Raw genomic sequence first — 25,916 nt, forward strand, 5'->3', positions numbered from 1 at the left:
TTTTTTTTTTTTTAAAGATTTTGTTTATTTGTCAGAGAGAGAGCGAGCACATAAGCAGGAGTAGCGGCAGGCAGAGGGAGAAAAAGGCTCCCACTGAGCAGGGAGCCCGATGCGGGACTTGATCCCAGGACCCTGGGATCATGACCTAAGCGGAAGGCAGACGACGCGTGACTGACTGAGCCACCCAGATGTCCCTGATTTCTAACCCAATTCCATTCAGATCAGAAAACCTGGTCTCTGAGATTTTATTTCGTATTTATGATTTTAACTTCTCAAGTCCTTTTTTGGGGTGTGAGGCGTCTAAGTCTGTTGTTTATTGCTTCCGCCGACTCACTTGTGGTGGCTCACGTGCCTGGTGATCTCAGATCGTGAACCTGCCGGATATTACTCTGTGGGAGTCCTGTCCACGTGCGGGACGCTTTCCCCTGGAGAAACTTCCTATCTGCCTCAGCTGGGACCCAGAGGAGCTGCCAGCCGGGATCCTGCGAGACCCTCTGGAGGTTCTGCCTGCCGTTAGGTTAAGCTGTACGAAGCTCCACTCTGGGCTGAAAGAAGGTTAAACTTCAGCAACTGCGTATGGTCTCACCTCTACTGTCAGCATTGCCCACAGGACAAGCTGCTGTGTTGTTTGCTGACTGCTTAGCTCTCCCAGTTAGATTTTTGGCTCAAGATGGGTTTCTTTTTGTTGGGGAGGAGAGGCAGCTTTGGAGATCTCCCCAATGTCTTGTGAGCCCGGCAATGCGTTACAAATTATATTTTACTCAGGACTGAATTATTTTGCCAGGGGGTGGAGGGCAGGTCTTAGGAGTAGCTAGGCAACTGCTAGAAGCAGAAATCCCAGGAGATGTATTTTTTTTTTTCCCAATGAGGAAACCAAGGCTCAAAGAAGTGAAAGGACTCAACGTCACCTGGCTGGTAAGAGGCAGGGTCAGGATCTGAACCCACACGTGAGACCAGAAACCCAGGCTCTCTCTCCTTGCACCCTGTCCACACTGCCTCCAGGGAATTGTGTGGGCCCGAGGCCTAGCCGGCATCCTTACCTGGTTCAAGGGAATGACGAAGAAGGCCCCCCCACAGGAGCACTCAGTCACGACTGCAATGAAATAGGGGTTCACAGCGCAGAAGTGATTGTCTTGGACGCTGTGGGTGATGGGCACCGAATCGTAGCAGTTCTCCTTGCTGGCTGGTTTGCCAAAGACGTGGCGGAACTTGGAGCTCCGGTACTGGGGATGCCATGACATCTGCGGGAAGCGAACACGACAAGAGGGGCGTGAGGCTCATGGCTCGGACAGCGGGACACTCGGGGAGCTCCCCGGGGAGGGCAGGGCCAGGGCTGTGGTCGGTCCTATGCGGACAGGGCGCCATCCAGGGCAACCAGATGAACCGGCTGTCATTGTGGCTACTTCTATGGATCTGGTGAGATGGTGTGTAATCATCACTGACCTGTTTCCTTGTCATCTCTTCACGTGTCAACCCAAAAGGCAGAAACACCAGAGAGAAAACTCACATTTCCTCCCCATCGGCCCACCCCGCTCAGCCCAGCTATGTGATCACACTGTGCTCTCTAGAGCCAGCCTGCCGGGGCTCCAATTCCAGCTCTGCCTCTTACCGGCTGGGTGGGCAAGTGACTTAACTTCTGCAGCCTCAGTTTTCTCATCTGTAAAATGGGGATCACAAAATCATCTGTCTCAGACTTGTCGTGAGGACTGAATTATAGGTCCCTTGATCTACAGCCATAATTACTACCACTGTTATCATCCGGGCATCTTGAGCTTCCCTAGCTCCTCATTCAGGCCCGTATTTGTTCACTCTAGTTACTAAGCACGACTGTGTGACTAGGCCCTGTGCTTGGCACTGGGGGTTAGGAAAAAATAAGCATGAGCCCAGCCTTACAGGAGTGAAGAGTCCTGGGGGTAAGGTCACTAGGGGAAGGTGGGCCACTGGGACCCAGTGTACTACAGGTAATAATAAAGGTTTGTACATGGCAGTCCGGGAGGGCTTCCCAGAGGAAGTGACATGCCAGCTGTGATTTGAAGGATGATGAGTAGAAGTTGGCCATGTCGGTAGGACAAAGGTGAAGGGGGCTGAGATATCCCAGGCAGATGTAACAGCCTGAGCAAAGGCCCTGAGAGAGAAGCAAACGTGGAATGTTTGGGGAATTACACGTGGTTAAGATTAGCACGGAAATGTGAAAAAGAAAAAATACATATGCAGACACACACATAAACATGGAAATGGGATGATGGGAGTGAAAAGAGCACAAGCTGGAGGGGTGAGCACGGCTAGGTCTGGGACGGCAGAAGAAGGTCTCGGCCTCATGAGTGGCCAAACACGTGACACCACGTGGCCTCTCAGCCCTGCCGCTGCCGGGGTCAAAACGCTGACCCCAGGCTCGGACCCCACCGAGTTTGCCTGTCCACGCTCCTCATCTAGGCCAAAGAGAGCCTTCCAGACACCAGACCTGGCTGTATTCCTCAAACCTTCACCCCCAACCTGAGGTCACCCTTGGGCACTCTCAATTCACTGCCATCCTGCAGGAGCAAGGCCGAACCTAGCCTGGCATTCGAGGCCTTCCGGTGGGGCACCCCCCTCCGTATTCCAAGATTCACCTTTTCTTGCTCATCTTCTAAAATGTACTTTCCAGATAAAGAACCTCCCAGCTTGCCTTGTACTGGCTCTTGCATTTCCAGTCCCTTGCCCTCCCCTCTGCTTGGCCTGCTCTTCCCAGCCCTGTAATCCCTGTACCCATCCCCACAAGTCCAAACCCTCCCTCCCCCAGCTCCCAGGCCCCTCCTCCAGAGTCTTCCTTGCCACCCCAAGTAGCAGAGCTCTTGTCCTCTCCTCTCTTCTACCCCCACCAGCTGCATCTCTTCCCTGCCCTCAGGCCCCTGACCCTGCTGGCCCTGATTCCCAAGTCTGATGTCAGGGCACATCTCCCCAGCTGCTTGCAGGTTCTTCAGAGAAAGGCCTGGGGCTCTGCTGCAGGAGTGCCCAGCGCGGAGCTCTGCCCAACCCCAGGCCCTAGGAAATTCCCAAGGGCAGGCCTGTTTGGCTGGGCCCCCCAGGGTTAGCACAAAGAAGGCATTTGCTCCTTGCTCAGTTCAAAGGCACAAGATTAGACTGTTGACCTCAAGAGGTCATGGTGCTCAGGGGTCTGACTCGGGAGCCAAACCCTCTACAGGAAGCCCACCAGCCTCCTGGGACATTTCAACTCTCCATTTGCGACCTGTGTTTGCCAGAGCCGCAGGAAGTGGCCCAGAACGCAGGGACAGACTGACAAATTAACGTCCGTCTGATCCCAGAAAGGACGTAAGAAGCCTTACAGTAAGGGAGCACACACAAGATAGAAGCAAATGGAAAAGCCATGGCAAGGCAATGGGGACAGAGGGAAAATGCAGGAACAAAGAGATGACCTGATATTCGGGGGGAGCTAAGCTACTGAATGTGCACTGTCAGGTCCCCCACACAGTGGAGATGCACCTCACACTTGGGTCTGAGCCTCCTAGTGGCCAATTCGATAAGGGGAACGGAACCAGAAAGGGATTTAGGCAGTGTGTGTAAGATACACACCACCACTTGCTAAGGAGCAGCCTGTCTTTTCTCTGCACTGGGTCCTGAGGGAAACAGGTCCTGGGGGGTCTTCTTAGAAAAGAACAGCAAGGACCAAGATGTCCCCAGGGTCTTGGTCATTAGATGGCAGCTGAAGAGCTGCCTTGGGCCGGGGTTGGGGGTAGTAAGGTATGGGGCAAGTCAGTAGGCTCAGCGCCAGGCCCCTCCACTCGGCCTCTCCTTCAGCAGCAGCAATGGGGGGGGGGGCTGACCTGTCTGTGGCCAGTGGTGGGGCTCCCCTCACGTTCCAGCCTCCTCGCCACTGGGCAGCCATGGGATTAGTTCTAGACAATGGATGGGGTGAGGGGCAGCAGGGCATGTAAGCCCTGCCTGTGACCCTCTCTTCCTGGGCCGAACGGAGAGAAGGGCACATGTTCCAGATGACGCGGCTTCCATCATCCTGGGTCCCCAAGGGATCTTGTGGAACAGAGGACGTCCCCCAAACAGAGACATGTTGGACACATAGTGATAGAGACATAAACTGGCAGAGCGAGCCACTGAGCAAGTGGGGCTGTTTGTCATGGAGGACAGTCCATCCATCCTAACACCCTGCCCATGCAGCCCCCACAAATGGCAGACTGGTGATGGCTGTCTGCTCGGTGTGGCTGGGGCACAGGAACCCACGGGGCAGAGGGGGGCAGGGAGGCAAGACCCAGATCACCTCAGGAGCCATGGAAAAGAACGTACTTAAACTCTGAGGGCAAGAGGGAGCTCCTGCAGGGATTAAAACAGGGGATCGAGGAGCAGAGCTCACTTTTGGGTGGATTCCCTTGATTGCCAAGAGCAAGACAGCACGGAACAGGGTTCCTGGTGGATTACCTGGGTTGGAGTAGGACAGAGGGGATAGAGAAGAGGGGACCTGTCAGTGGAAAACGGAGGAGAGGGAATAAGCCAGTGTTCGTGTCAAGTGCTGTGGGCTGTGGGGTAAGCGGGCCGGCCGTGATCTGAGCGGCGTCACCTGTCCCGGCCCCTCCCGCCACTCCCAGTGCTCTTCCTTCACCGCCGGAGGCTCGCCCCACACCCGAGGGATGGCTCCCAGCCCAGGGTCAGGGTCAGGAGGCCCCAGGCGCCCCAGGCAAGGACTCTCCCTCGGCTCAGTCACCTCCATGGCAATGACAAGTCACAGTTTTTGGGTGCTTGCTACGTGCCAGGTGCCATACCGGTGCGTTCCCTGTGTGCGCTTATCAGGTAGGTGCTAGCTCGCCCCCCAGTACAGAGGTGAGGTGGAGGCGGGGAAGTGAGGCGGCACAGCTAGCGAGCTGCAGCTGGGGGCTGAACCAGCCCTGCCTCCAGCCCAGCTCCAGGTTACGAGGAATCTCGCCCCTACCTGTCACACGCTCGCTCTCACCTCAGCCCCGAAGGGGAGGTGTCATGACCATTCTCACCCCCACTTTACAGAAGAGTACAACGAGGCTCAGGAAACTAGGTGGACACCTTCTGGAAAGAGCGCTCTTGGCCTCCACTGATGAAGCCAGTGGCTGTGGAACAGTGACAGAAAACTAAAACTCTGTGTTAGTGACCTTCTGTCCCCTGGCCCCCAACTCCACTCCCCACTCTACCCCACCCTGCCCCACCCCGGCGCCTTATCTCCCCTGCCAAAGTTCTTCCAGACCTGTGGCCGCAGAAGGAAACTTACAGAAGTGGGGGTGGGGCCGAGCCAGGCAGGCCGGCTCTCCCTCCGCCCGGGGTATGGGAGTGTGCACACCTCTGTGGGGGAAGTCTACAAGTGTGAGTGCGCTGTGTGCAAATGTGTGCGTGAGCACTGCACTCTTCGCACGCACCGGTGTGTGTGCTCCTGTGCGTGTGCACACACGTGTGTGTCTCTCTGGGTGTTCGGTTGCACCTGGGCGTGCGTGTGTATCCATGCATGCGGGAGTTTCAGGACTCAGCGATTCAGAGAACAGGAGTTTTATTTCCCCCACAAGCAGGCACTTGCCTGGAAATGCAGACCACAGGGGGCCCTCGGCACCACGAGGGCCCTCGCCCATGGGCTGGGCCAGAACGGAGATCTGGGCCAGGTTTAGCCCATGCCACCAGTCCTGTCCTGCCTGGTGCCATCCAGCTGGGCCCACATCCAAGTCACAGCATGCCTCCTTAGGCGTGGCAGGCCGGCCCGCTGGGGCACAAAGTGGGGGGTGGCACGGCTTCTGCTGCTGCGATCCCATGCGTGTTTAGTGGGCCTGACGCCATGGGATTAGGCTTTGTGGGCTGCAAATTCCCAGCTCCCCCTAAAAAGATTTAGTCATCTCTGGGTTTAACATCCCATTGAGTGTATTTCTTAGTCCCTGACAGGAGAATGGCTTGCTGCCTGGCCCATCCCTTCCAGCTCCCCTGCCAGGTGGGTGGAGATTGTTGTCCCATTGGATGAGGGCAAAACTGAGGTGCCGGGGAAGTGACTTGACCAAGATCACATTAATAGGAGCGATTGGAGGTGGGAAGCAGAAGCCAAGGCTTGACCCCGAGGCCCCTCTTCCTGCTACGTGCTCCTCTCTGACGAGTGTGTGTGTGTGTGTGTGTGTGTGTGTGTGTGTGTCTGCCCCCAAAGGCCTGCCTTCCCAGCCCAGCCCTGCATCATTGCGGGACAAGGGTTAGCTGCTGGGTGAATGAAACCAAATCCAAGCTGGGTGTGGGACAAACCAGCATAATAGATTATTCATTAATTGCCTGTTCCTGGCCTCAGGGAAAGCATGGCATTACCCAATTTGGTGCTAGACTCAGGGGTGGGTAGGGGTCTGGTGCTGCTGGCTACTATTGTCCTTTTGTAAGTTTGCCGTTCCTCATCTAATATTTGCAGTTGTATTTGTCCTCTTAAAACCTGACCTCGTGGCCACGCGAGCTGCCCTCCTCCGAAGGTCGAAATCACCACACGTAGGTCAATGGAGTTAATAGAGGGGAATTAGAACCACAGTTTCCCAGGCTTAAAAAATGAAAAAAGGCTACGGTAAGACCAAAGAACACTCTTTTTGAAGGCGATCTACAAAGACCAAGAGTCAACACAACAAACACCTCATTATGGGCGGGTCCCTCACCTTGACTCCAATCCTTGACTAACTACTATTACCCATCATAGGGCTTATCCTGATCCTGACCTGGGCTCCAAACTTGACAGGAAAGCTTTCTCTTTCTGTGCTGAATCCTTCTCAGGGCCTCTGATCCACGCCAGAAGGGGGTAGGACATCTGGCTCAGGAAGCAAGGCCCCAGTGAGGTCAAGGCGCCCTGCTGCTGACACACGTCTCGGCTTAACCAGCCATTCCCACGGAGGCTTCCTTTCTCACCAGGCAGAGGGAAGAAACCACAGGTCTTAGTGACTTCTGGCTCCTTAGAATTTTATCCACAGTCATTTCTGCTCGTCTGAGGCCAGGCCCTGGTTTGTCACTTCTTGACACAAGGTATCTATTTTTGCCTTCCACCGGCCAGCAACAGGGTCTGCAGTGACATGGGGGGAGGCAGGGACCTGGGGCCTCGGGGTCTCACCCCACTGGCTTAGACTTCTTCCTTCCTTAAGAGCAAGAAGAGGCCTTGTTGCTCTCCACAGAAGTAGGGGGACTGCCTGTCCTGGTTTGCCTGGGATGTGGGGAGGGGAGTGGGGGGGCGTATTCCCAATGCGAAAATGGGAAATGCCTGGGAAAGTCCCAGGCAAACGGAGGCAAGTTGGGCACCCCACCAACCACAGAGGTCTCCAGAAAACTGTTCTCTGATTCACATGCAACCATTCTAAGTCACTTGTAACCTTGGCTCTGGCAACTTGCTCTGTGAAAGAGAAGGCTCTAGAATGGACTTCCTAAAGAGCCCAACATCCTGAACCAGAGCACAGAACACTTCAAAGCAGAAGAACACAAGGTTTGTAAAGGGAGGTGAGTCTGGCTTCACTCAATCAGCAAGCTCCATCCGCTACTGGCTTAGTACTTCTTCCGGGCCGCCCCGTGTTGGGACTGGGGTGCAGGGGCGGGGGATGGGCAGTTCTGTCCCTGCTCTGCTCACGGAAGGCAGGGAACGGCGTGATCTTAGACCATGAAAGCACAGGGCTGCGGGCTGCGACTTCGAACGCCCATGAGCATCCCTGACACCAGACCACTGGGTGTGGGACCCCCGTACCGGCTCTGTCTGGCACAGGGGCCTCGTGGCTTCTAAATTACAGTCAAAATGAAGTAAAAGGAAATAAAACGTAAAATGCAGCTTCCCCATCACATCAGCCACGTTCCAAGCGCTCAGCAGCCGCTGGGCTATTGTGGCTCTGGGTACACAACCAACAGCGTAACTCCAGAGCATGTCCCTGACACCTGCATGACTTCGGCGGGTGTCTGTTTCTTGACGAGCAAAATTCGGCAAAGTCACAACGAACAGCCAACGCAGTGCTTACTATGTACGAAGTATGCTCCACGTAGTAACTCAAGCCTCGCAGCAATCCCCAAATTACTATTATCCCCCCATTTTTACAGATGAGAAAGCTGGGGGCCGAGAGAGGTGAAGCAACTGGTCCAAAATCACACGGCTAGTAGGCAGCTGAGCTGACATTCGAAGCCACGCTGCTCAGTGCTGGGTCCGCATTCTCGCGGGACTGCCCAGACAATGAAATAACATAATCCGCACAGCACATGGAGTGATGCTGGGTGCACGCTTAGCACTCAACGAATGTTTGCTGTGAAGACTGCCGTGTTTATAGGACACTAAGATTTGATTTCGTATACAAGGGCCCAACGTCTTGGAGATCTGACTAAAACTCCCAAACCACAAAGTACAAAGCAGCCGGCTAGGCACAGAGTTCTGACCCCTGGTGCTGACCACGTTGATGGAGACAACAGACAAGCTCCCGTGAAAACCTATCTAATAATCCCACGTGGTCAAGAGGAACCCGAAGAGTGTGCGTGTGCGTCTCTCCGGCGGGGGCCTAGCTCAGCCCTGTGCGGAGGGGACCGGGGCTCTTGGTGGGGGTGGGGGTGGGAGTGGTGCTGGCAAGACAGGGGAAGCCCTTTGGTTTTCTGCAGCAGCACAGTCCCCGCAGGAAATCGGGGACACTGCCTCTGGGCAACCCTCCGCCAAGCCCCCCCCACCCCCGCCGTATCAGCAGCACAGGCAGAAGCACCTGCAGCCAGCAAGTGAAAACAGCCCTGTCTCCAGGTTCTCTGCCGTGGGTCCCCTCCTCTGCCCCGTCTCTTTCTTCCCGGTCTCTGGTCCTTCTGGTCTGGCACAGATGCCTCCCGGCAGGCCCACAGGAAATACAGATTGAGTTAGAGACAGAGCCAAGAAAATGCCTCTCTCCTCCTGATGAGATTAGGCCCGAGCGAGAGCCTCCTCCTGACATCTGACACTGCCCAGAGCCAGGTCCCCAGCACTGAAGAGGGGCAGGGCACCTCCAGTGATCGCCTGACCTCCCCTGCCCCAAGGCCTGTCCTCTGCCCCTCCCTCAAGCCTTGCAAAGCCCAGGCAGCCCTTTCTCTGGGCGACTCCCTTTCTCCCCCACCCCAGCCCAGGCTCCTTTCCTGACCTCACTCTGACACCATCATTTTCCTTAGAACCCACCACCCCAGATCCCCTCTGTCCTCAGGAGCAAACCCTCTGCTAGACTTGGGGTGTGGGGCCCCACACTCCCCCTGGCCGCATATCATCTCCACAAACTCGTCCTTTAGCCAAAACGGTTTATCTGCTCTCCCCTCAAAGCACCGTGTTTTCCGAGGCACCCCATCTTTGCTCATGCCCCCTTCTCTCCGCATGGAAGCAAATCAGCCCACGGAAGTGCTTAACCGGACTCCTGGGATGCTCCCCATCTCCCTCCACCTTCCTGGACCCAACAGAACCACCACCGGGGAGCCGCCCTGGCTCGCTGGCCTGAGCACTCTCTATCCCGCGAGGCTGCCCGGGACAGGGAAAGAGAATCAGGTTCAAATCTCGGACCTCCACCTGTCTCTGGGCCTCAGCGTTTGTGTCTGTAAGAGGGTCCTCTGCTCTCTACCTCACAGAGGCTTGCCAAGGACTGAACAAGATCATGGCTGTAAAATACCTTGCAAACGTCTGGTGCCAAGAAAGAGCTCAGCTGTGGTTGCCCTCTTCCCTCCCCCGGTCCTGCGGCCCGCGTTCCTGCTGCTCCCTCCGTCCAATCAGCCTGCCATCCACCCATCAGACCGCCGAGTCTGAATGGTCCTCCCCTCTGCTTTGCCCACACGCAGACCAGATCCCACAAGCAGGTACCTGGGGGGCGGGGGTGGGGACCCACCTGGCTCCTGGACTACCTTCCACTCATGCCACCAGCCTCTCCTGAACCCCCTCTCTGAGGAACGGGGGGGTGGGCAGGCCTGTCATGTTCACAGCAGGTGCGCTGGTCAGGTGGGAGAGTCCTGATTCTGACACCAGTTTCCTCCACGACCTCGGGCAAATCTCATCCCCTCTCAGGTCCTGTTTACTCAGGCAGGTAATACTCTTACCTTGCCCAACTGTTAGGGTGGTCCACTGAACGCTCTGCAGCCCACATGCACCGAAACCCGGGACTGTGAGGACGACAGAGCTGTGTACCTATCGGCTGTCCCAGGCCTCGGAGGGCTCGTGCCCTTCTCGCCTTGCTTCTCTGGAGACACAGAACCCAGCTTCCTCCTGTTTATTCCCCTGAATCAGGCCCAGACCAAAACTTCATGCAGCTTTATTGCCCCACAATCTCCTTATCTGAGAGTTTCAAGAGACAAGGGTCACTGGGGACTTTCTAAGGCCACCCTCAGGAGGCTGTAATCTGGAGGCTCTATTTCCTCCTCACCATTCATTTCCCATCAGAGCTTCTGAAAATGTCTTTGGACAGAGAAGACGGACAGTGGAGTGCCTCGCTCAGAGTTCCACAGTGAGTGGAAGCCCTCCAGCCCCAGTTCTGGGATGGGCACCTGCCAGCCCACCTCTGGCCCACAAGTCAGCTCCCACACGACCCTGTTGCAGGGAGCCTGGGGCCCAGAGTGACTTCAATCTGCATTACTGGGGCCCTCCCAGAGCCTGGCCTGTGCTGGGCGCTGTGGGGGAGAGGCCGGGATGACCCTGGCAGGGACTTCTGCCCCTCGGGGGCTCAGGTTGATAGGAGAGGCCGACATGGAACCAGCGAGCTCAGTTCGGGAGGAACGGGACTGAGCAGGCTGCAGCGGGAAGATGGAAATCCGGGGAGTGGGTGAGAGCCTCTGGGCAGGTCTGTATGAGGCCAGCCTGAAAGGCTGAGTGAAGAGGGAAGGGCTGCGTGGTGTAGCGGGGGAGGAAGTAAAAGACACATACAGGGAACGGACCACAAGGGTCGGGTCTGGCTGGGGTCTGGGCACGTGCCAGGGAGCAGTGAGGGCTCCAGCTGCCTGGAGGGGGGAGCTGTGGAGCACGGTGAAGAGGAGAAGGAGGAAGATTCCGAGGCCTTCCTTCTCTGGGCTCGGGAGGAAAAGAATGTGCCTGATTAGGGGAGAGCGCAGAGCCTCGGATTTATTGACCTGGAGTCAAGGGCTGACCTGTCTCCACAGGTCCCGGCAATTCTAGAGTGTGGAGCTGGGAGGCCTGGCTCCTAGGCCACATCTCAGCAGCTGGGGTTTTACATCAGAAAATAGTTTCCTCTCTTCCCTCAACACATTTCCCTGTGCTAAGCATCCCCAGATATGACCGAGGGCCTGCCTGCCTGTTTCCTGCTCCTGCCTGGGCAGCCCAGCCAAGCGCACTGGAGGGCACTGGGCAGTCCCTTCCTGCTTCTCCCCCACCTGCTTGGAACATGGACATAATCAATTCTTCAGGTGGCAGCGGCAACAGCGGCCAGAGAAGGACAGCGAGGCCACCGTCTCCCCGTTTCCAGCCTCCCTGAGCTTCCCCCGAATCATTTGTTCAGACTGGGCCCGTGGGTCAGGGAGGGTAGGCGGTCCAACCGAGGCTGAAGAGTACTGGAAAGATGTCCGTGCCCCAGGCTGAGGAGGCCCTTCTGGCCCAAGACTCCCTGCTGGGCCTGCTGACAGTATCTCATTTACATTCTGCATGAAGCTTTCCAACCGGGGGTCTCCACCAACCAGAATCACCTGGAAGGCTGATGAACTCCCAGATTGCTGGGCCCATCCTAGAATTTCTGATTTAACAGTTCAATCGTGGGGCCTGAGAACCTGCATCTCTAACAAGCTCCCAGGTGACAGGGACGCCGCTGATCCGGGGACCACTCAGAGCCACTGTCCTACCGCCCAGCTCCAAGATTTGCAGAGTCCTTCCTGCTCACTGCTCAGTTTACTGCTCACATCCACCTTGGGGCGGGGAGAATTACCCCCACGTCATGGACGCGGCAAGCTGCGCTCAGCTCAGAGCAATGCAGTTACTTTCCTGAGGTTACACAGCTGCTCGGCAGCAGGAACCTGTCCTCCGAAGGCTCCGTGGGCACACAACCGCTTCCTAACTCGGGCCCCTTGGGGCTGTGATTCCTGCCTTTCCAGCTCTCAAACAGTCTCAATATATAAACATGGGCTCAGGCCAGCACTCAAGAACCAGGCGGGCGCTCGGATACCAGCCTCGCTGTCTGAACAGCAGGCATCGAGGTCAGGCGGTCAAGACACGGGCTTCAGAGTCAGAGACCCAGATACAAACCCAGACTCACCTTCTCTAGATCTTGCAACCACGTGGGCACCTGCCTCTCGCCAGGCTGCTGTGAAATGGTGCCAAGGCTGAACAGAGCGGTCAGCCTGGCGCACAGTGAGTCCTCAACGAATGGCAGCGACTGGGGGGCCCAGACAAGAGCCAGCGAGGGGTGCGGGGAAAGATACTAAGCCTCTCTGTGCCTCAGTCTCCTCATCTGTAAACTGGGGTCAACGACGGCACTTAACTTACAGGGAAATGGTAAGGATTCAATGAATATACTCATTTTAAATGCCTTAAAGCAATGCCTGGCGTGGGGGAAGCTCCGACACACGGTCCTTTTTGTCAAGCTCGGTCATTTCAGCAGTGAACGCACACTTTTCATTAATACATGTCAGCAAAACCATTAAAGAATAGAATAGGCTACTGTGAGATCGAAATTTAAAAATCACAGTGGTGCTGGTTGTACGAACAGTGTGAATTACTCCAGGGCACAGAACTGATAATGGTTGCAGCGGTAAATTTTATGTTATGCAAATTATGCCCCAATAGAAAAGGAAGAGCCGAGCTAGCAGCAACTAGGAAGCAGGGCCCGGCTCTCCGGAGGCCGTTAGCCTCTCCTCTTCTGCCTCTGCTCTACTCTCCCCGGGGAGGCAGGTCCTCCCTCCCCCGCTCACTCCTGGCGAGTCCGGCCCTTCTCTGCCTGTGCCTCCCTCGGCAGAAGGGTGAGCGTCCTCACGACTTTCCCAGGCGCTTTCAGGAAGGGCCTGCAGGGTCTGGGCTTGGCCAGAGGCGTGACTCTCCCCATCCCCTTCCGTCTGGCTTGCTGTCCCTCCGTGGAGCCGGCTCCCCCAGCTCCTGGTGAAGAAGAGCCCCTGAGGGAGCAGTGCCTGCTCACAGAGACTCCCACTGGGCTGGCCGGGAGCCCCTCTCTGCCCGGGTAAGGTACGTAGCTGTTCTGAGACCAGGGGCCCAGCTCCAGTCTGCTCTGCCCCCCCTGGCTGTGTGACCCTGCTCAAGTCGTTGTCCCTCTCTGGGCCCCAGTGCCCCATCTGTACAATGGGAATGTGCATCTCTGCTTGCCACCGTCCTGCGGCTTCAGGGAGGCTCTGAAGGGAGAACGGAGGCAAACGTGCTTTGTTTCTCTATTGTGTGATGTGACCACATGGTGAGGAGGCAGAGATGGTTACAGACATGGTTGGGGCCTGCCTGCCGGGCACAGACACCCGTCTCACCACACACCTGCTGGGACACCTTGGGCAGGCTAGTCAACCTCTCCAGGCCTCAGATTTTGTCATCCTAAAACAGTAAATGAGTTCATGTATGATAAGCACTTAGAACACTGCCGGGCACACAGCAAATCCGAGATAAATTCAAAATAAGTAATAATACCATTCTACGGAGTACTCACCGTGAGCTAGGCACTGCCCTATGGTTTTTAACTGTATTAATGGGTTGAAACGAACGTTTAGCAAAAATGCGTACAGTGAACAGAGCTTACAGATTAAACCAGAATCACAAAGTGTCCATGTCCTTTCTTTCTTCTCCGAGTGACAATACTTAAAGATCAAAAGATTTGGGGGTGGAGGGGATCACCTGTGCTGGGAGGCACCCAAATTCCCTTAACAGGCTGGCAGCAGAGAAGCCCTTGTGCCCCTCCCCCACCCCCTTTCGTGCTGATTTAAACCTCTAATTCTTATCTAATCTAATTCTTAGCCAGACACACTAACTCAAGCTTTCAAACGATCTTATTACATCTGGGGCAGAAAACAGAATATTTCAGGACTGCCCAGCATCAGGGACCCAGGTGGACAACCAGCCCAGCTCTCTGTCCTCCTTTCCATACCATTCTGTCTGAAAAGCACGAGGGTTTTGGCTTGTACCATTCTAGTGATGGGAAGCTCACTCCTTCCAAGGACAGAGCAACTCAACTGTCAGACTGCCTTCTTCTCCTGAGAGGAAATCCACACTTTCCCTCCTGCCCTGCCTCCGTCCCTTGAGCCCCACAAACAGCATCCACTGCCTTCGCCCCATGACAACCCTTCAGAGATCTGAGGCCCCTGGCCACGTGCCCCTGCAATGGCTCCACTCAGGTAGGGAAGTTCCTTGTGTGACCAAGTTTCCCATCTTCTCCCTATAATGTTCCAAGTTGTCCCCATCTCTCACCCAGGTTGGAACCCAGACCGTACTCAAATACTCCAGATAGTGGGGCGCCTGGGTGGCACAGCGGTTAAGCGTCTGCCTTCGGCTCAGGGTGTGATCCCGGTGTTATGGGATCGAGCCCCACATCAGGCTCCTCCGCTATGAGCCTGCTTCTTCCTCTCCCAATCCCCCTGCTTGTGTTCCCTCTCTTGCTGGCTGTCTCTATCTCTGTCAAATAAATAAATAAAATCTTAAAAAACAAAAACAAAAACAAATACTCCAGATAGAGGCTGAGAACCACTCAATAGAGCAGGTACCCCCAAAAGATCCCAGATTCACTTCTTAGAATAGTAGCACTGGCCAGACCTCAAGAACTCATGGGGTACAGAAAGCGAAACTGAGTCAGCTTGTCCAGGGACATCCCTGAAGGGCAGAACCAGGAATGGGATCTGGATTTCTGGCACCCCACCCTGGGAGAGTCCTCTAAGACATGGAACAAAGTTTCCTTTGATCCTGTGCCTGGATACAGTACCAAGTATTTTTTCCTTATCTGTGTTGCTGTTCTCAGAAGGACAAATTCCAAGCATGGCTGGGGAAGAAGTCTTCTAATTGTAAGCCCGGGGTGGGGGGTGATCATTCACCCTAGCTGGACCCTCCTGAGACTCAGACCTTTGAAAGGTGGGCTGCATTTCTCCAGACTGTGGTTTAGGCTGGGAAGGACGGGGCTCCTTAGGGTCAGGAGGGGAGACAGACCCTAAGTCTTTGCTGCTAGAAAGGTCAGCATGGCAGCAGCCCCATAACGGGAAAGGCAAATCGGAGCACATCGACTCACCCTACATTTTCCATGTCTCCAGCTGGAGACAGACCCCTGTGCTGGGCTCTGTGGGCCCAGAGGTAGCCATGGGGTCACTGCCCTGGGAACAGGTAGAAAAATGGAGAAATCATACTCCACTGAACAACGTTCGATCACAAACGCGGTGATTTGTCAGAAGTGGCAGCTGCACAGAAAAAGACCAGGACGTTAGAGTAGGGGGGCTTTTTTTTTTAATCATTTACTCTTTCCAAAGAGAAAAAAAAATGAGCCCCAGCCCACCAATATTTTATATCTTATACGAGTAACTATTACCAGGAGCCGTACAACACACACACGAGGCGAGATTCGCCACTAACCGGAGTGACTCTAAAGCTGTATTTCAAATGCTGTCCCTCACAATTTAAAAACGTCTTGGGCTGACTTCTTAGCTTGTCATGGTTTTGTTTTTTTTTCCTTGTCTTGTGGCTGCCGACGTGATCATGCCCGGAAACGCAAGTGTTAATTTCTTGTCCGCTCGTACTCGTATTATTAGAACCACTACCAACCCACTGTTCAGATAGGAATCGTCTTTTTTTTTTTTAAGGTATTATTCATTTATTTGACAGAAAGACAGAGACAGAGCACAAGCAGGTGGAGCAGCAGGCAGAAGGAGAGAGACAAGCAGACTCCCCGCTGAGCAGGGAGCCCAACATGAGACTCGATCCCAGGACCCCAGGATCATGACCTGAGCCGAAGGCAGACGCTTAACTAACTGAGCCACCCAGGCGCCCCCAGACAGTAATCTTCTAAAACCACTTCTCCATTTTGTGAGGATTAGTTTAGTTCAAACTAGTTAATATAATCCACAAATCCAATCTGGATTAATTAGTCTGGATTAACCTGGATTCATTAACCAGGTTAAATGAACGGTACTAAACTCCTGAAAACAAAGAGTAGGGGCGTCCTTGCCATCCTTTCTCCGAGGGCTTTCCCCTTCTCTCCAGAGACATTTGGAGACACGAGGCACGAGGCTGTCCGACGGCCTGAGTGGTGTCGGAGGGTCTGCACCTGCCAAACGTGAGCAAAGCTGAATGATTTTCTCTTAGCTAATATGCTTCCCTGCACCCCGAGGGTCTGGCATCCCTCACTCGGGAGGCCACCAGAACAGAAGCTGCGGAGACCATCAGGATTTTCAGGCTGCAGAGGATGGCAGAGATCAGCTAGTCTAACCCCCTCTCTTTCCAGGCGAGGAAGCAAGGACTGGGGAAAGGATGTAACTGGTCCAAGGTCACCTGGCTGGTCAGTGGCAGGTCCCAGAGAGAACGCAAATCTCTAGTTCTTGATGCTAAAACCGGCTGCTTCCGTGTCCCAGCCACAGGCCAGCCCCTCACTGGGCCGTTCTTGGGCCCCTGCAGCTCTCAGCCCTCTGCAGCTGTATCCCCTGCGGCGTGAGGTCACCCGCTGGCTCTGAGGGTGGCTGGGGGTGGCATGGAGGTGTGTGTCCCAGTCAAGTTACGAGTGCTATCAGGATGCGGGGGGGGGGGGGGGCATGGAGCCATCAGTAGGCCCCGGTTCCAGGAGTCACTCCGCTTCACTCGGAAGCTTTGGTTCCTCATCTGTAAAATGGGACTAATCAGACCTAGCTCATGGGCCGTTGTCTGTATCCCCATGAGGTCCCACTGATGTCTGCAGGCTGGGAAGTTACCCCCAAGGGGCGTTATTGCTATCCTTACACTCTGGAAGGTTTTGTGTAGCGGAATGAGATCTGGGGCTGCTCCTAGGGCCCGAGGAGTCTGCCTGTCCTGCCAACCACAGCTCCGGACACTGCAGGACTTGGAGGCCCTGCAGCCCGGTGGTCCCTCCGACGAGCCGGCCTTGGCCTGGTGCGGTGGGGAACAGCTGCGGACGTGGGCTCCGGGCCTTCTGAGGCGTGCCCGAAATCCTGCTCCTGTCTCTACAGCTCTATTCTCCCCTGCTCTCATCCTCCTGCTCTCCCACAACCTTCTCACCTCCTCCAGGCTGTCTTTCTAATCTCCCTACCTGACTTCTCCTAAGCGGAGTCCCACTTGGGCGACCGTGAGACAGAAGCATCCCTTCTTCCAGAACCTTCCACGGCTTCTCAGCTGGGCACTCAAAGCCGAGGTGTGGCCCAGGAGTAAACCAAGAAAAGAGGTGAGGCACGGTGGGGGAGAGAGAGCGGGCAGACAAGGGCAGTAGGCCTGGGTGCAGACAATAAGGGGGTGCATTTTCTACAGACAACTTAAAAACAATAATAAGATCGACTAAAAGTCTGACTTTTTATTATCATGAGATGCCTGCAACTCTCAACAGTGTCAATGAAGAAACACTCCCCCTGCCAGGCCAGGCTGCTCCCACCTCCCTGCCCTTGGCAACTGCCCAGGACCTGATACTATTCCCTAGACTGAGCCAAACTGGACGGTATGCTCGCCACATCCCAGAGAGGCTCGGCTTGCTTCCCACCACCAGCCCCCGGCTGGCACTGGTTCCTCTGCCAGTAAGTCCCTCCCAGCTCCCTGCACATGCAGCTGCGACGAGGTTCAGCTTAGCTGCTCCCTCTTTTGGAGTCTTCCTGCACGCTTTTGGAGTCTTCCCGCACACATTCCTGTCCACCCCCTGGCTGGCCACAGCCCTCCCCCCAACCCCAGCCTTCCTGACCCCTAGCCCAGGCCGTATGCAGACCCAGCAGCATCAGGTTCTCATCTCCCAAGGAAGACAGAGGGAAGGAACCACCCTCTGAAGTCTGGAACCCACAGCACAGCAAACCATACCAGCAGAGCCACTGTCTCACTGTGTGACCTCGGACGAGTCCCAGATCCTCTCCAGCCTCAGCTTCCCCCGTACAAGGACCCTATCATCTCCAGATGACCTGCTTTCCTTGTCCTCAGTCACCCCCTTCCCTCAGCCACACCCCGCACTTTGTCATCACGTGAAAATGTTCCATCTGTTTCCAAAGTCACTCATTCAAGCGCCCCGTGCTGAACGCAGCCTCCCCTGTCATCTGCCAGATGTGACCAGGCCTTTGTCAGCTCCCCTGTTGGACGGGGTGTTGGAGCACCCCTGTCAGGCCCCAGGAGAGAGCCTGGTACCACGGACTGCTCTCCGGGGCGACATGACCCATTCGGTGCAGCCTCGACCCTGTCGCCATGCTCGGATCCAGCCTTTCCGAAAGGCCAGCTCCAGGGACGGCATCTGGGCCGTGCGACATCCACTGGCTGTGAGGCCTGTTTCTTGCGTCCAGTAACCCGGGACAGGTTTTGTGAGCCTTCAGGATTACCGCCCGTCTCCTCTGGTCTGTGAGCCCCCCGGGACAGCACCTCGGTCTGCTCTGCTCTGTTCTGTATCCCTCGCACCGAGCTGGGCTTCACAGGCACTCGGTGACCCATACATGAATAAAGGTCTCATTCTCAATTCACAAATTGAAAAATAACTTTGTAGGAAATGAATGAAAGGGCCTTTTCGGGGTGAGGCTCTAGGATAATCTGTGTGGGGCAGGTCTCTGTGGTCTCTCTCCAGGGTGGGCCCTAGGTCAACCTACTCCTGGTAATGATCATAACGAGGATGAGCTAATGACCCAGCCAACAAGCTCTCAGAGCTCTTCCCTGTCCATTATCTCTCCAGCTCCCCTCGAGGCTCCCCCCATGACTCACAGCCCTGGGTGTTTAATGACCAGTCCACTGGGGCATTTCCGAACTCTGAACTGGCGTATGTTCACGCTGCAGCGTAAACACTTTCTTCTTCCTAAGGGCCAGCACTCAGGAACTTTTTCTTTGTGGGGTGGAGGAGGAAAAAGTGACGGATGGGTTCAAATCCCAGCTTTATCTTTTGCTGGCTGTGTGACTTTGCAAAAATCACTTAACCTCTCTGGGCCCCTGTTTCCTGATCTGTAAAAACGTGGACAGGAATATCTGGCCAGGAGGTTGATAGAGAATTAAATGAGTATAGGTACATTAAGTCTAGTGTGGGGCCTACTGCATGTCATATATCTGATTGATTCTAAGACACAGTTTTTTAACATTTAACATCTCTGAAACTGGGATGCAACTTATAGTTTGCTATTTTTTTTTCTTAATGGATTATAAAATAATGGTATATCTCACAACGGATGGTACCGTGTAGTCAATAAAATGTGACAGTAGCTTAGTTTCTTTACCTCCATTGCGAAGAGCTGGGAAGGCATATGAGAGCCCCATGGACCAAAGACCAAGAAAGCGCATCGTTGAGGGCAGAGGGTCTGCCGGGGTCTGGCATACTGAGGTGGAACCTGAAGCCACAGGCCCTGCCCTAGCCAGCGGGCCCTCTGGGCCTGTCCCTGCTGTCCCAGTCCCACTCCGGAGGGGTGGGGGGCAAACGCCAGGGGAACCTTACCTTTCTGGATCTGACCCTGTGCTCCTGCTGATGTAGCCTGCGGTCCCTGGCTTGGACAGTCTGCTCACCATGCTGACTGTGCTTGCAGCCCCCTCCAACCCCGGTCTCTGTCCCAACAAGAGTCCTAGCACCTATCCCAGGGACCTCTCCTTCAGTGACGCCTCCATCAATCCATCCCTGGCCTCTGCTCTCAACTGTCCTGGAACGCCAGCCAGGGGGCTATCATCCAGGCCTCACCCAAGGCCGTGTGCTCTGGGTGCCTCCTTGAACCCTTCAGCCTGCTGATGTCAGACTGTTAACACTATCTACGTTATACTGTCACATATATTACATACGGACAACTTGTCCTAGAAATAAATGTCAAATAGCATGTAAAAATTTCAAAATAGAGAAAAGACAAAAGTGACAGTGATAATCAACCAGCTTGATGTGTGTGTGTCTATTTTCCCATATTCACAAGTGTGTAGATACGTTCTTCTCCCACAGTCAAACCCACCCCACATACTGTTCTCTTCCTCACTTTTCCACTTAACGTGACCTCGTGGACCTCCTCGACCCAGAACCGTTTCTCCTCAGCGATCTCACGGCACTCCCGTCTTCCACCCCTTCCCTTGGCATGTCCCTTAGCCCCTCTCACCCAGGTGCTGAGGCCTGGCCCGTGCTTACGGCCGGATGGCTTTCTGCAGGCACTTGCTCTCCTCACCAGACAGGGCTGTGACTGGGTCACGGCTGTCCTCGGGGCTCCCTCTAAGCAGCGCCACACCCCGGTAGAGACATACTCTTGAGCTCTTAAATCAAGGGGTAGGAGGTGAATAGAGGCTGTCTGTCCATTGGGTTTGATGGAGGCCTTTTAAAAGGTCTGCCGGATATTCTCTGAGACCCAGAAGGATGCTGGCCCTGTACTTCCCAAACCCCCAGGGGCTCTAGACATCACAATAAACAACAACGAACAGGTGCCTGACATTTTATAGTTCAAAGGCACTTCCACGCTCTTTATCCAACGTTAAGCCTCACAACCACCCTATAAATTAGGCAAAGCAGGTATCTACGTTTGAGCCATTCTACAGAGGAAGAGGCTGGGGCTCAGAGAGGTGGGCCATTTACCCAATGACCTTCTTTGCTTTCCTCCCTTCCAATGTCTGGCCAACTCCCATCCCACTAACAACCCAGCTGGACATCACCTCCTCCAGGAGTCTTCCCCACCTCCAGCCCACCCTAGGCTAGGTTAGCTGCCCCTCTTTGAGGGCCACAGCCCCTGGGCTTCCCTATCAGAGCCGGAGCCCCCGCCCCCACCCTCCGGCCGCGTGCCCTTGCAGGCAGGGATGGGTCTGGTTTCTCTCCATCCATATGCACAAGCAAAGGGAAGTCTCCGTAGATGGGTGCCCGGATGAAGACCCTTACATCATCAAGGCAGGAAACAGTCTCGCCTCTTTATAGCTGAGAACAAGGGGCATGAAGAAGGGACATGACTTGCCTACAGAGCACGTTATGGGCCAGGTCAGGTCTCCCTCCTCAGAGGCGTGGCTTCCTCTGTTCCACTGCGTCTTTTGTTGTCTGCAATCCTGGACTGCAGGCCACTGCCCCAGGTTCATTTCTGTCTCCTCTTGCGCTGGCTGGGCCCTACCTGGTTCAGCCAGGTGTGCAGGGCAGTGCTGTGGAGGCGCTCTGGCCGGGGCAGGCTCAATCCCCCAGCCTGAGCCAACACCCTGGGGCAGCCTTAGGGACAGCAACAGAAGTTGCCCATCTACTGAGCACCTCCGTGTGCCAGCACTTGCCACCTACGCCTCACTTCATCCTGCAGCTGGCACCATTATGATGCCATTTTGCAGGTGGGGCGGGGTGGGGGGGGTGGGGAAGACCCTGGCCCAAGGCTCCCCTGGTAGCCGTGCTGGGACTGGAGGCCAGGACTGCATCCCTAGCAGCAGGCGGGCCCAGGAGTTTGCGGGCACCAGAGCCAGAAATAAATGCACAGTCAGAGTGCAGGAGACAACTCCCAGGGGGCCTCAGGCCTGGCAGAGCCCCAAATTCTCCGTACCCATCTCCGGGCCACCTCCCACCCAGGGCCCGCAGGAGGGCTGCAACTCTGGAGCTCAGGGCATGCGGGCCTGCCCCGGCAGCCCAGCCCTGCGGCCGAGGGCGCCCCCTGTGGGCGGGGTCACGCCACTTGCCAGCCCCCTGCAAACTCTGGGCTCAAGGCCAGACTGAAAGCAGCTGCCGCATCAGTCCTGCGCGAGTTCTCAGCATCCTATTTCTTCTTAGTAGAATGAGCCCGCACAGATCCGCTCCCAACGAGGTGAGAGATGCTGCACAAGAGCCTCACCTTCCCTCTCTCTGAACCGAAGCCGCGCGGGGTGAGTGGGGCGGGGGCTCACGGGAACCCACCAACTGACATCCAGGTAGCACGGTGATGAAGGCTCTGGACACTGGAGCTAGATGACAGGGCTTCAAATGCATGACCCCTGCAAACTGCCCTACCTCTCTGGGCCTCAGTGTCCTCATCTGTACAATGGGGAGAATAGGGCGCCTGGGTGGCTTAGTCGGTTAAGCGTCTGCCTTCAGCCCAGGTCATGATCCCAGGGCCCTGGGATCGAGCCCCGTGTTGGGGGGTCTCTGCTCAGTGGGGAGCCTGCTTCTCCCTCTCCCTCTGCCTGCCATTCTGCCTACTTGTGTGCTCTGTCAAATAAAGACATAAAATCTTAAAAAAAAAAAAAAAACCCGGTCAGATATTGGCCATTTCACATAGTTTAATCTAAGATATTTCTCATGGCAACCTACAGGACTTTCGGAGGCACCTCAAGGCCTAGTACACAGTAGGTGCCCAATAAATGTTTGTTCACAGAAGTGAAGTCACCTACTCCTGGCCCTGCATACGAGGTGTGACTGCAAAGCACCTCCAACCTGGTCTGAAGGAGGGAAGGCACAGCCTATAGACTTAAAATAACAACAGAAGATCCTGCTGCACTATTTTCTGGTTTTCCTGAAAAATCTCTATCCCCTGATATCTGGCAAAGAAAAATAAAAACAAAGCCACACTACACTCTATAACAATCCAGGTTCTGGCCATTTAGAAGTAACAAAAGTCTAATGCTGAATGAAGCCCCTTCCCAGGGGAAAAAGGCTAGCTGCCTGCCTCTAAGAGGATTCTTTTAATGATGGGGGGGCGGGGGGGAGGCTAGAACATTCTTTGGTTATCACCGTGTTCACTGTTCCAATAAAGGCTTCAGTTACAGAGATCTGTTCGGTCCCCAAGGCAGGTTGTTGGAGCTGAAAGAAATTCAGCAATCACTGAATCTACCCTATTTCACAGATGGGGAAAGTGAGGTCAGAAAGGAAATGGGGGGATGCCTGGGTGGCTCAGTTGGTTGGGCATCTGCCTTCGGCTCCGGTCATGATCCTGGGGTCCTGGGATTGGGCCCTGCATTGGGCTCCCTTGCTTAGTGGGGAGTCTGCTTCTCGAAACTCTCCCTCTGCCCCTCACCCCGCTCGTGCTCGTTGTGCTCTCAAATAAATAAATAAATAAAATCTTAAGAAAAAAAGGGGGGGAAGGACTGACCCAAGGTCACACAGTGGGGTACATGAAGAGGTCATCCTGGAATCCATGCCTACTGAGGTTAGTCTTATGGGCTTTCCTCTGGACCACGCTGCTTTTATGTTGGCCGGATTCCAGCAATGGAAGCTTTAATGCTACTATTTTTTAAGCTGTACTTTTCAAATATCATGTTTATTAAACCTCAGATAAAATACCAAGAGCTTCGCTATAGGAAAACTTGTTACAAATAACAGCACTGCATTCACCTCTCTCTATAGTTACTTCCTTAGGGTACAGTCCCCAAAATAAGAATCTAGGGGCAAAGGGCAGTTAGAATCATTTTCCTGGACTTTTGTAACAGGCTGCCAGATTGCCCTGCAAAATTAAATGCTGCTGGAGAATCCCCATAGCCTTGCCAGCAGAGAGGTTTATCCTTTTGTATTTATTTTTGCTAATTTTATAGGAATAAACGCAGACTACTTCCACTTACTATATGGTATGTGTTTTCCAAAAAACAAATACTCTGGTCTTGGAATCAGGATCCCTGGGGTTGGTTGCTAGTTTGCTGTGTCAACTTGGACAAGTCATGTCCCCTCTGGGGCAAGGGGATGCCTATCTAGACAATGAGGGGGTTGAAGAGATGATTTCTTCAGATCCCTTTCAGCTTGGACATGCCATAATTCCATAGTACATTTTCAAATTATTAGCACAGGATGACTTTGTAATAGCCAGAACCTGCCATGCCCCTAAATCAGGCTGCAATGCTGAGCAGGAAAACAGAGCCCAGATTACGCATATGTGGAGACGACAAGAGACTTAGGGAGCACTTACGCATGTGTGTTGCAGCTATGTTCGCGTGACACTACATATACTTAGTCTGCTTTTATGAGGGGGTAATAATACTCATTTGTGGTCTAGCTCCAGGTTCTGGGAGGCTCCACCATAACCAGAGGGCATGGTCATGGTCACTGTCAGTCAGACCAAGAATCCCAGACTTGCAGTCAAAGGTAGTTCACCCCCAGCAAGAGCTCATCCAGCCTCTGCTCGCATCCCTCTGATGACACAGAGCTCACCGCCTGCCCAGGCAGTACGAAAGCTCTTGGGTGGGGGCAGGTCATGAAGTGGACAAGAGAGACCAGAAGGCCCAGGCTTGGTTCTCAGAAACGACTCCCTCCATCAGGACAGGCAACAGAAGATGAGGAAGAGGCACTGGAGGCAGGAAGGGCCTGGAGAGGGGCTCCTAGGGCTCCACCCCTCCCCCCAGAGTTCTAAGGCGGCTGCTAAGCCAAAGGCTCTCCACAAGTGCGGGAAGCCCAGAGCACACATTCCAGCCCTGATGCGGGCGGGTTCTGATCCAGCCCCAGGCTCTCTACTACTTGCTCTGGGGCAGACACCTCAGCTCCTGCCTCTTCGCTTTGCTCCCTTTGGCTCTGGCAGGAGAAACAGTGCTGGGCCTGGGGCTGTTCAGCCTGGAAGTGAGCAGACTTAAGGGACCAGATGATTGCCCCAGGGTGGAGGAAGAGGAGGGAGATATTGTCTGTGCCCAGCAGAGGACCAGCAGCTTCCAGCTATTTAGAGTTAGTGAGCTCCCCATCCTGTGTAATGGGGGCAGCAAGGCCTTCCGGGGGGATCTTACGGAACCACCGGGCCAGATGCCAGAGGTTGTTTTTTTTTTTTTCTTTACCCTGAGAGCCTGGAGCCACAGTCCCTCAGACATGTGGTCTGTCCCAGACCCAACCCCACCCAGATACAGCTCTCCTGGCACTGTCGCCCCTCTGAGGTCCACACACACGAACCTATCCAGCCCTATCATACCTGGTGGAAGGGAAAGAGGACGTGCCACACCATTCTCTAAATCCTGGTGGGTTCATGGGTCTGGTCCAGGCAAGTCTACAACTAATGGTCCCATCACCCCCAGCTCAGGGCTTCCCCAGCAAGGCAGACTTGGCGGGCCGGCTCTGACGGCCCCACCCTGCATGCCCAGGCGGGCTCGATGGGGACCTCGCGCTGTCGCCTCCTCCAGTTTCCTGTACCTGGAAGCTGAGGCCCTGCAGGTCCCCGAGTCAGGAGGGGGAACGTCCAGACGGGTCTCACGGGGGCACCCAGGCCACAAGGGGGTGGGGGGAGCTGTCGGGACCGGCTCGCCACACCCAGCGTGAGCGGTCCTCAGTGCGGGCAGGAGGGGTGGGCGGTGCAGGCAGTGCAGACCCCAGCCAAGAGCCGTCGGGAGCCTGGACCTCACGGCGGCCTCTGCCAACTACGCGGAGCGGAAGGGGCCACCATTGCGCCCGCTATCCCAATGGGGAAACTGAGGCCTGGAGAGGAGCAGTGCTTTGTAAGGTCACGCGGGGGTGCCGGAAGCCTCGTCCCCCCGCGCCCCGCCGGGTCCCCCACGGCGCGCCGAGCCCCGCATCCCTCCCAGGGCGCTGCAGCCCAGAGGCGCAGCGCGCACACTTCGCGCGCACCGGGAAGGCACGGCCGCTGGCGCGGCGCCGCCCTACCTTGATGACGACCGCTCAGGTGGCGGTGGCGGTGGCGGCGTCCGGCTCCGCGCTCCTCACCGCCCGCCGAGTGCCCGCGCGCGGCGCCGCCGCCTCCTCCCCGCGCAGCCGGGAGGGCGGGGCCGGTGGGCGGGGCTGGGGCCGGGCACGAGCCCCGCCCGCGCGCCCCGGGTCCAGGGGCACCCCTCCTTCCCCACCCTCCCGACCGCGCTCCTGGCCCTCGGGACTGGTCTCGAGGCGCGCACGCGCACAGAACAGGCGTGCACACCGGCGCGCACACGCCGCAGTGATTGGGGCGGGCTGCCCGGCCACCAAGCGGACGCTGGGGACGCGCGGACTCGCCGCTCCCTCGCTGCGTGCCGCGGGGCAGGGAACTCGACCTCCTGAGCCCTCGTTTCCAGT

The 25,916-nt window shown here is 55.5% G+C and overlaps 1 protein-coding gene across 2 annotated transcripts in view; it reads right to left on the bottom strand.

Moving 5' to 3' along the window:
• Window positions 1–25,610, bottom strand: part of CORO2A (coronin 2A) — a 50,573-nt gene extending 24,963 nt beyond the window's left edge. The window contains exons 1-2 of one of the 2 annotated variants that reach the window (XM_026506158.4): window positions 25,515–25,610; window positions 1,041–1,241 (exon numbers count right to left, since the gene is read on the bottom strand). In XM_026506158.4, the coding sequence (XP_026361943.1) occupies window positions 1,041–1,241 (201 nt within the window). In that variant the 5' untranslated portion in view covers window positions 25,515–25,610. Of the gene's footprint in view, window positions 1–1,040; window positions 1,242–10,029; window positions 10,195–25,514 lie in introns of those variants that run through there. The other variant, XM_057313616.1, reaches the window with a different exon arrangement.
• Between the last annotated feature and the right edge of the window lie 306 nt (window positions 25,611–25,916).

The sequence above is a fragment of the Ursus arctos genome, unplaced genomic scaffold (assembly GCF_023065955.2).
Source record: "Ursus arctos isolate Adak ecotype North America unplaced genomic scaffold, UrsArc2.0 scaffold_18, whole genome shotgun sequence".
Classification (NCBI taxonomy): Eukaryota; Metazoa; Chordata; class Mammalia; order Carnivora; family Ursidae; genus Ursus; species Ursus arctos.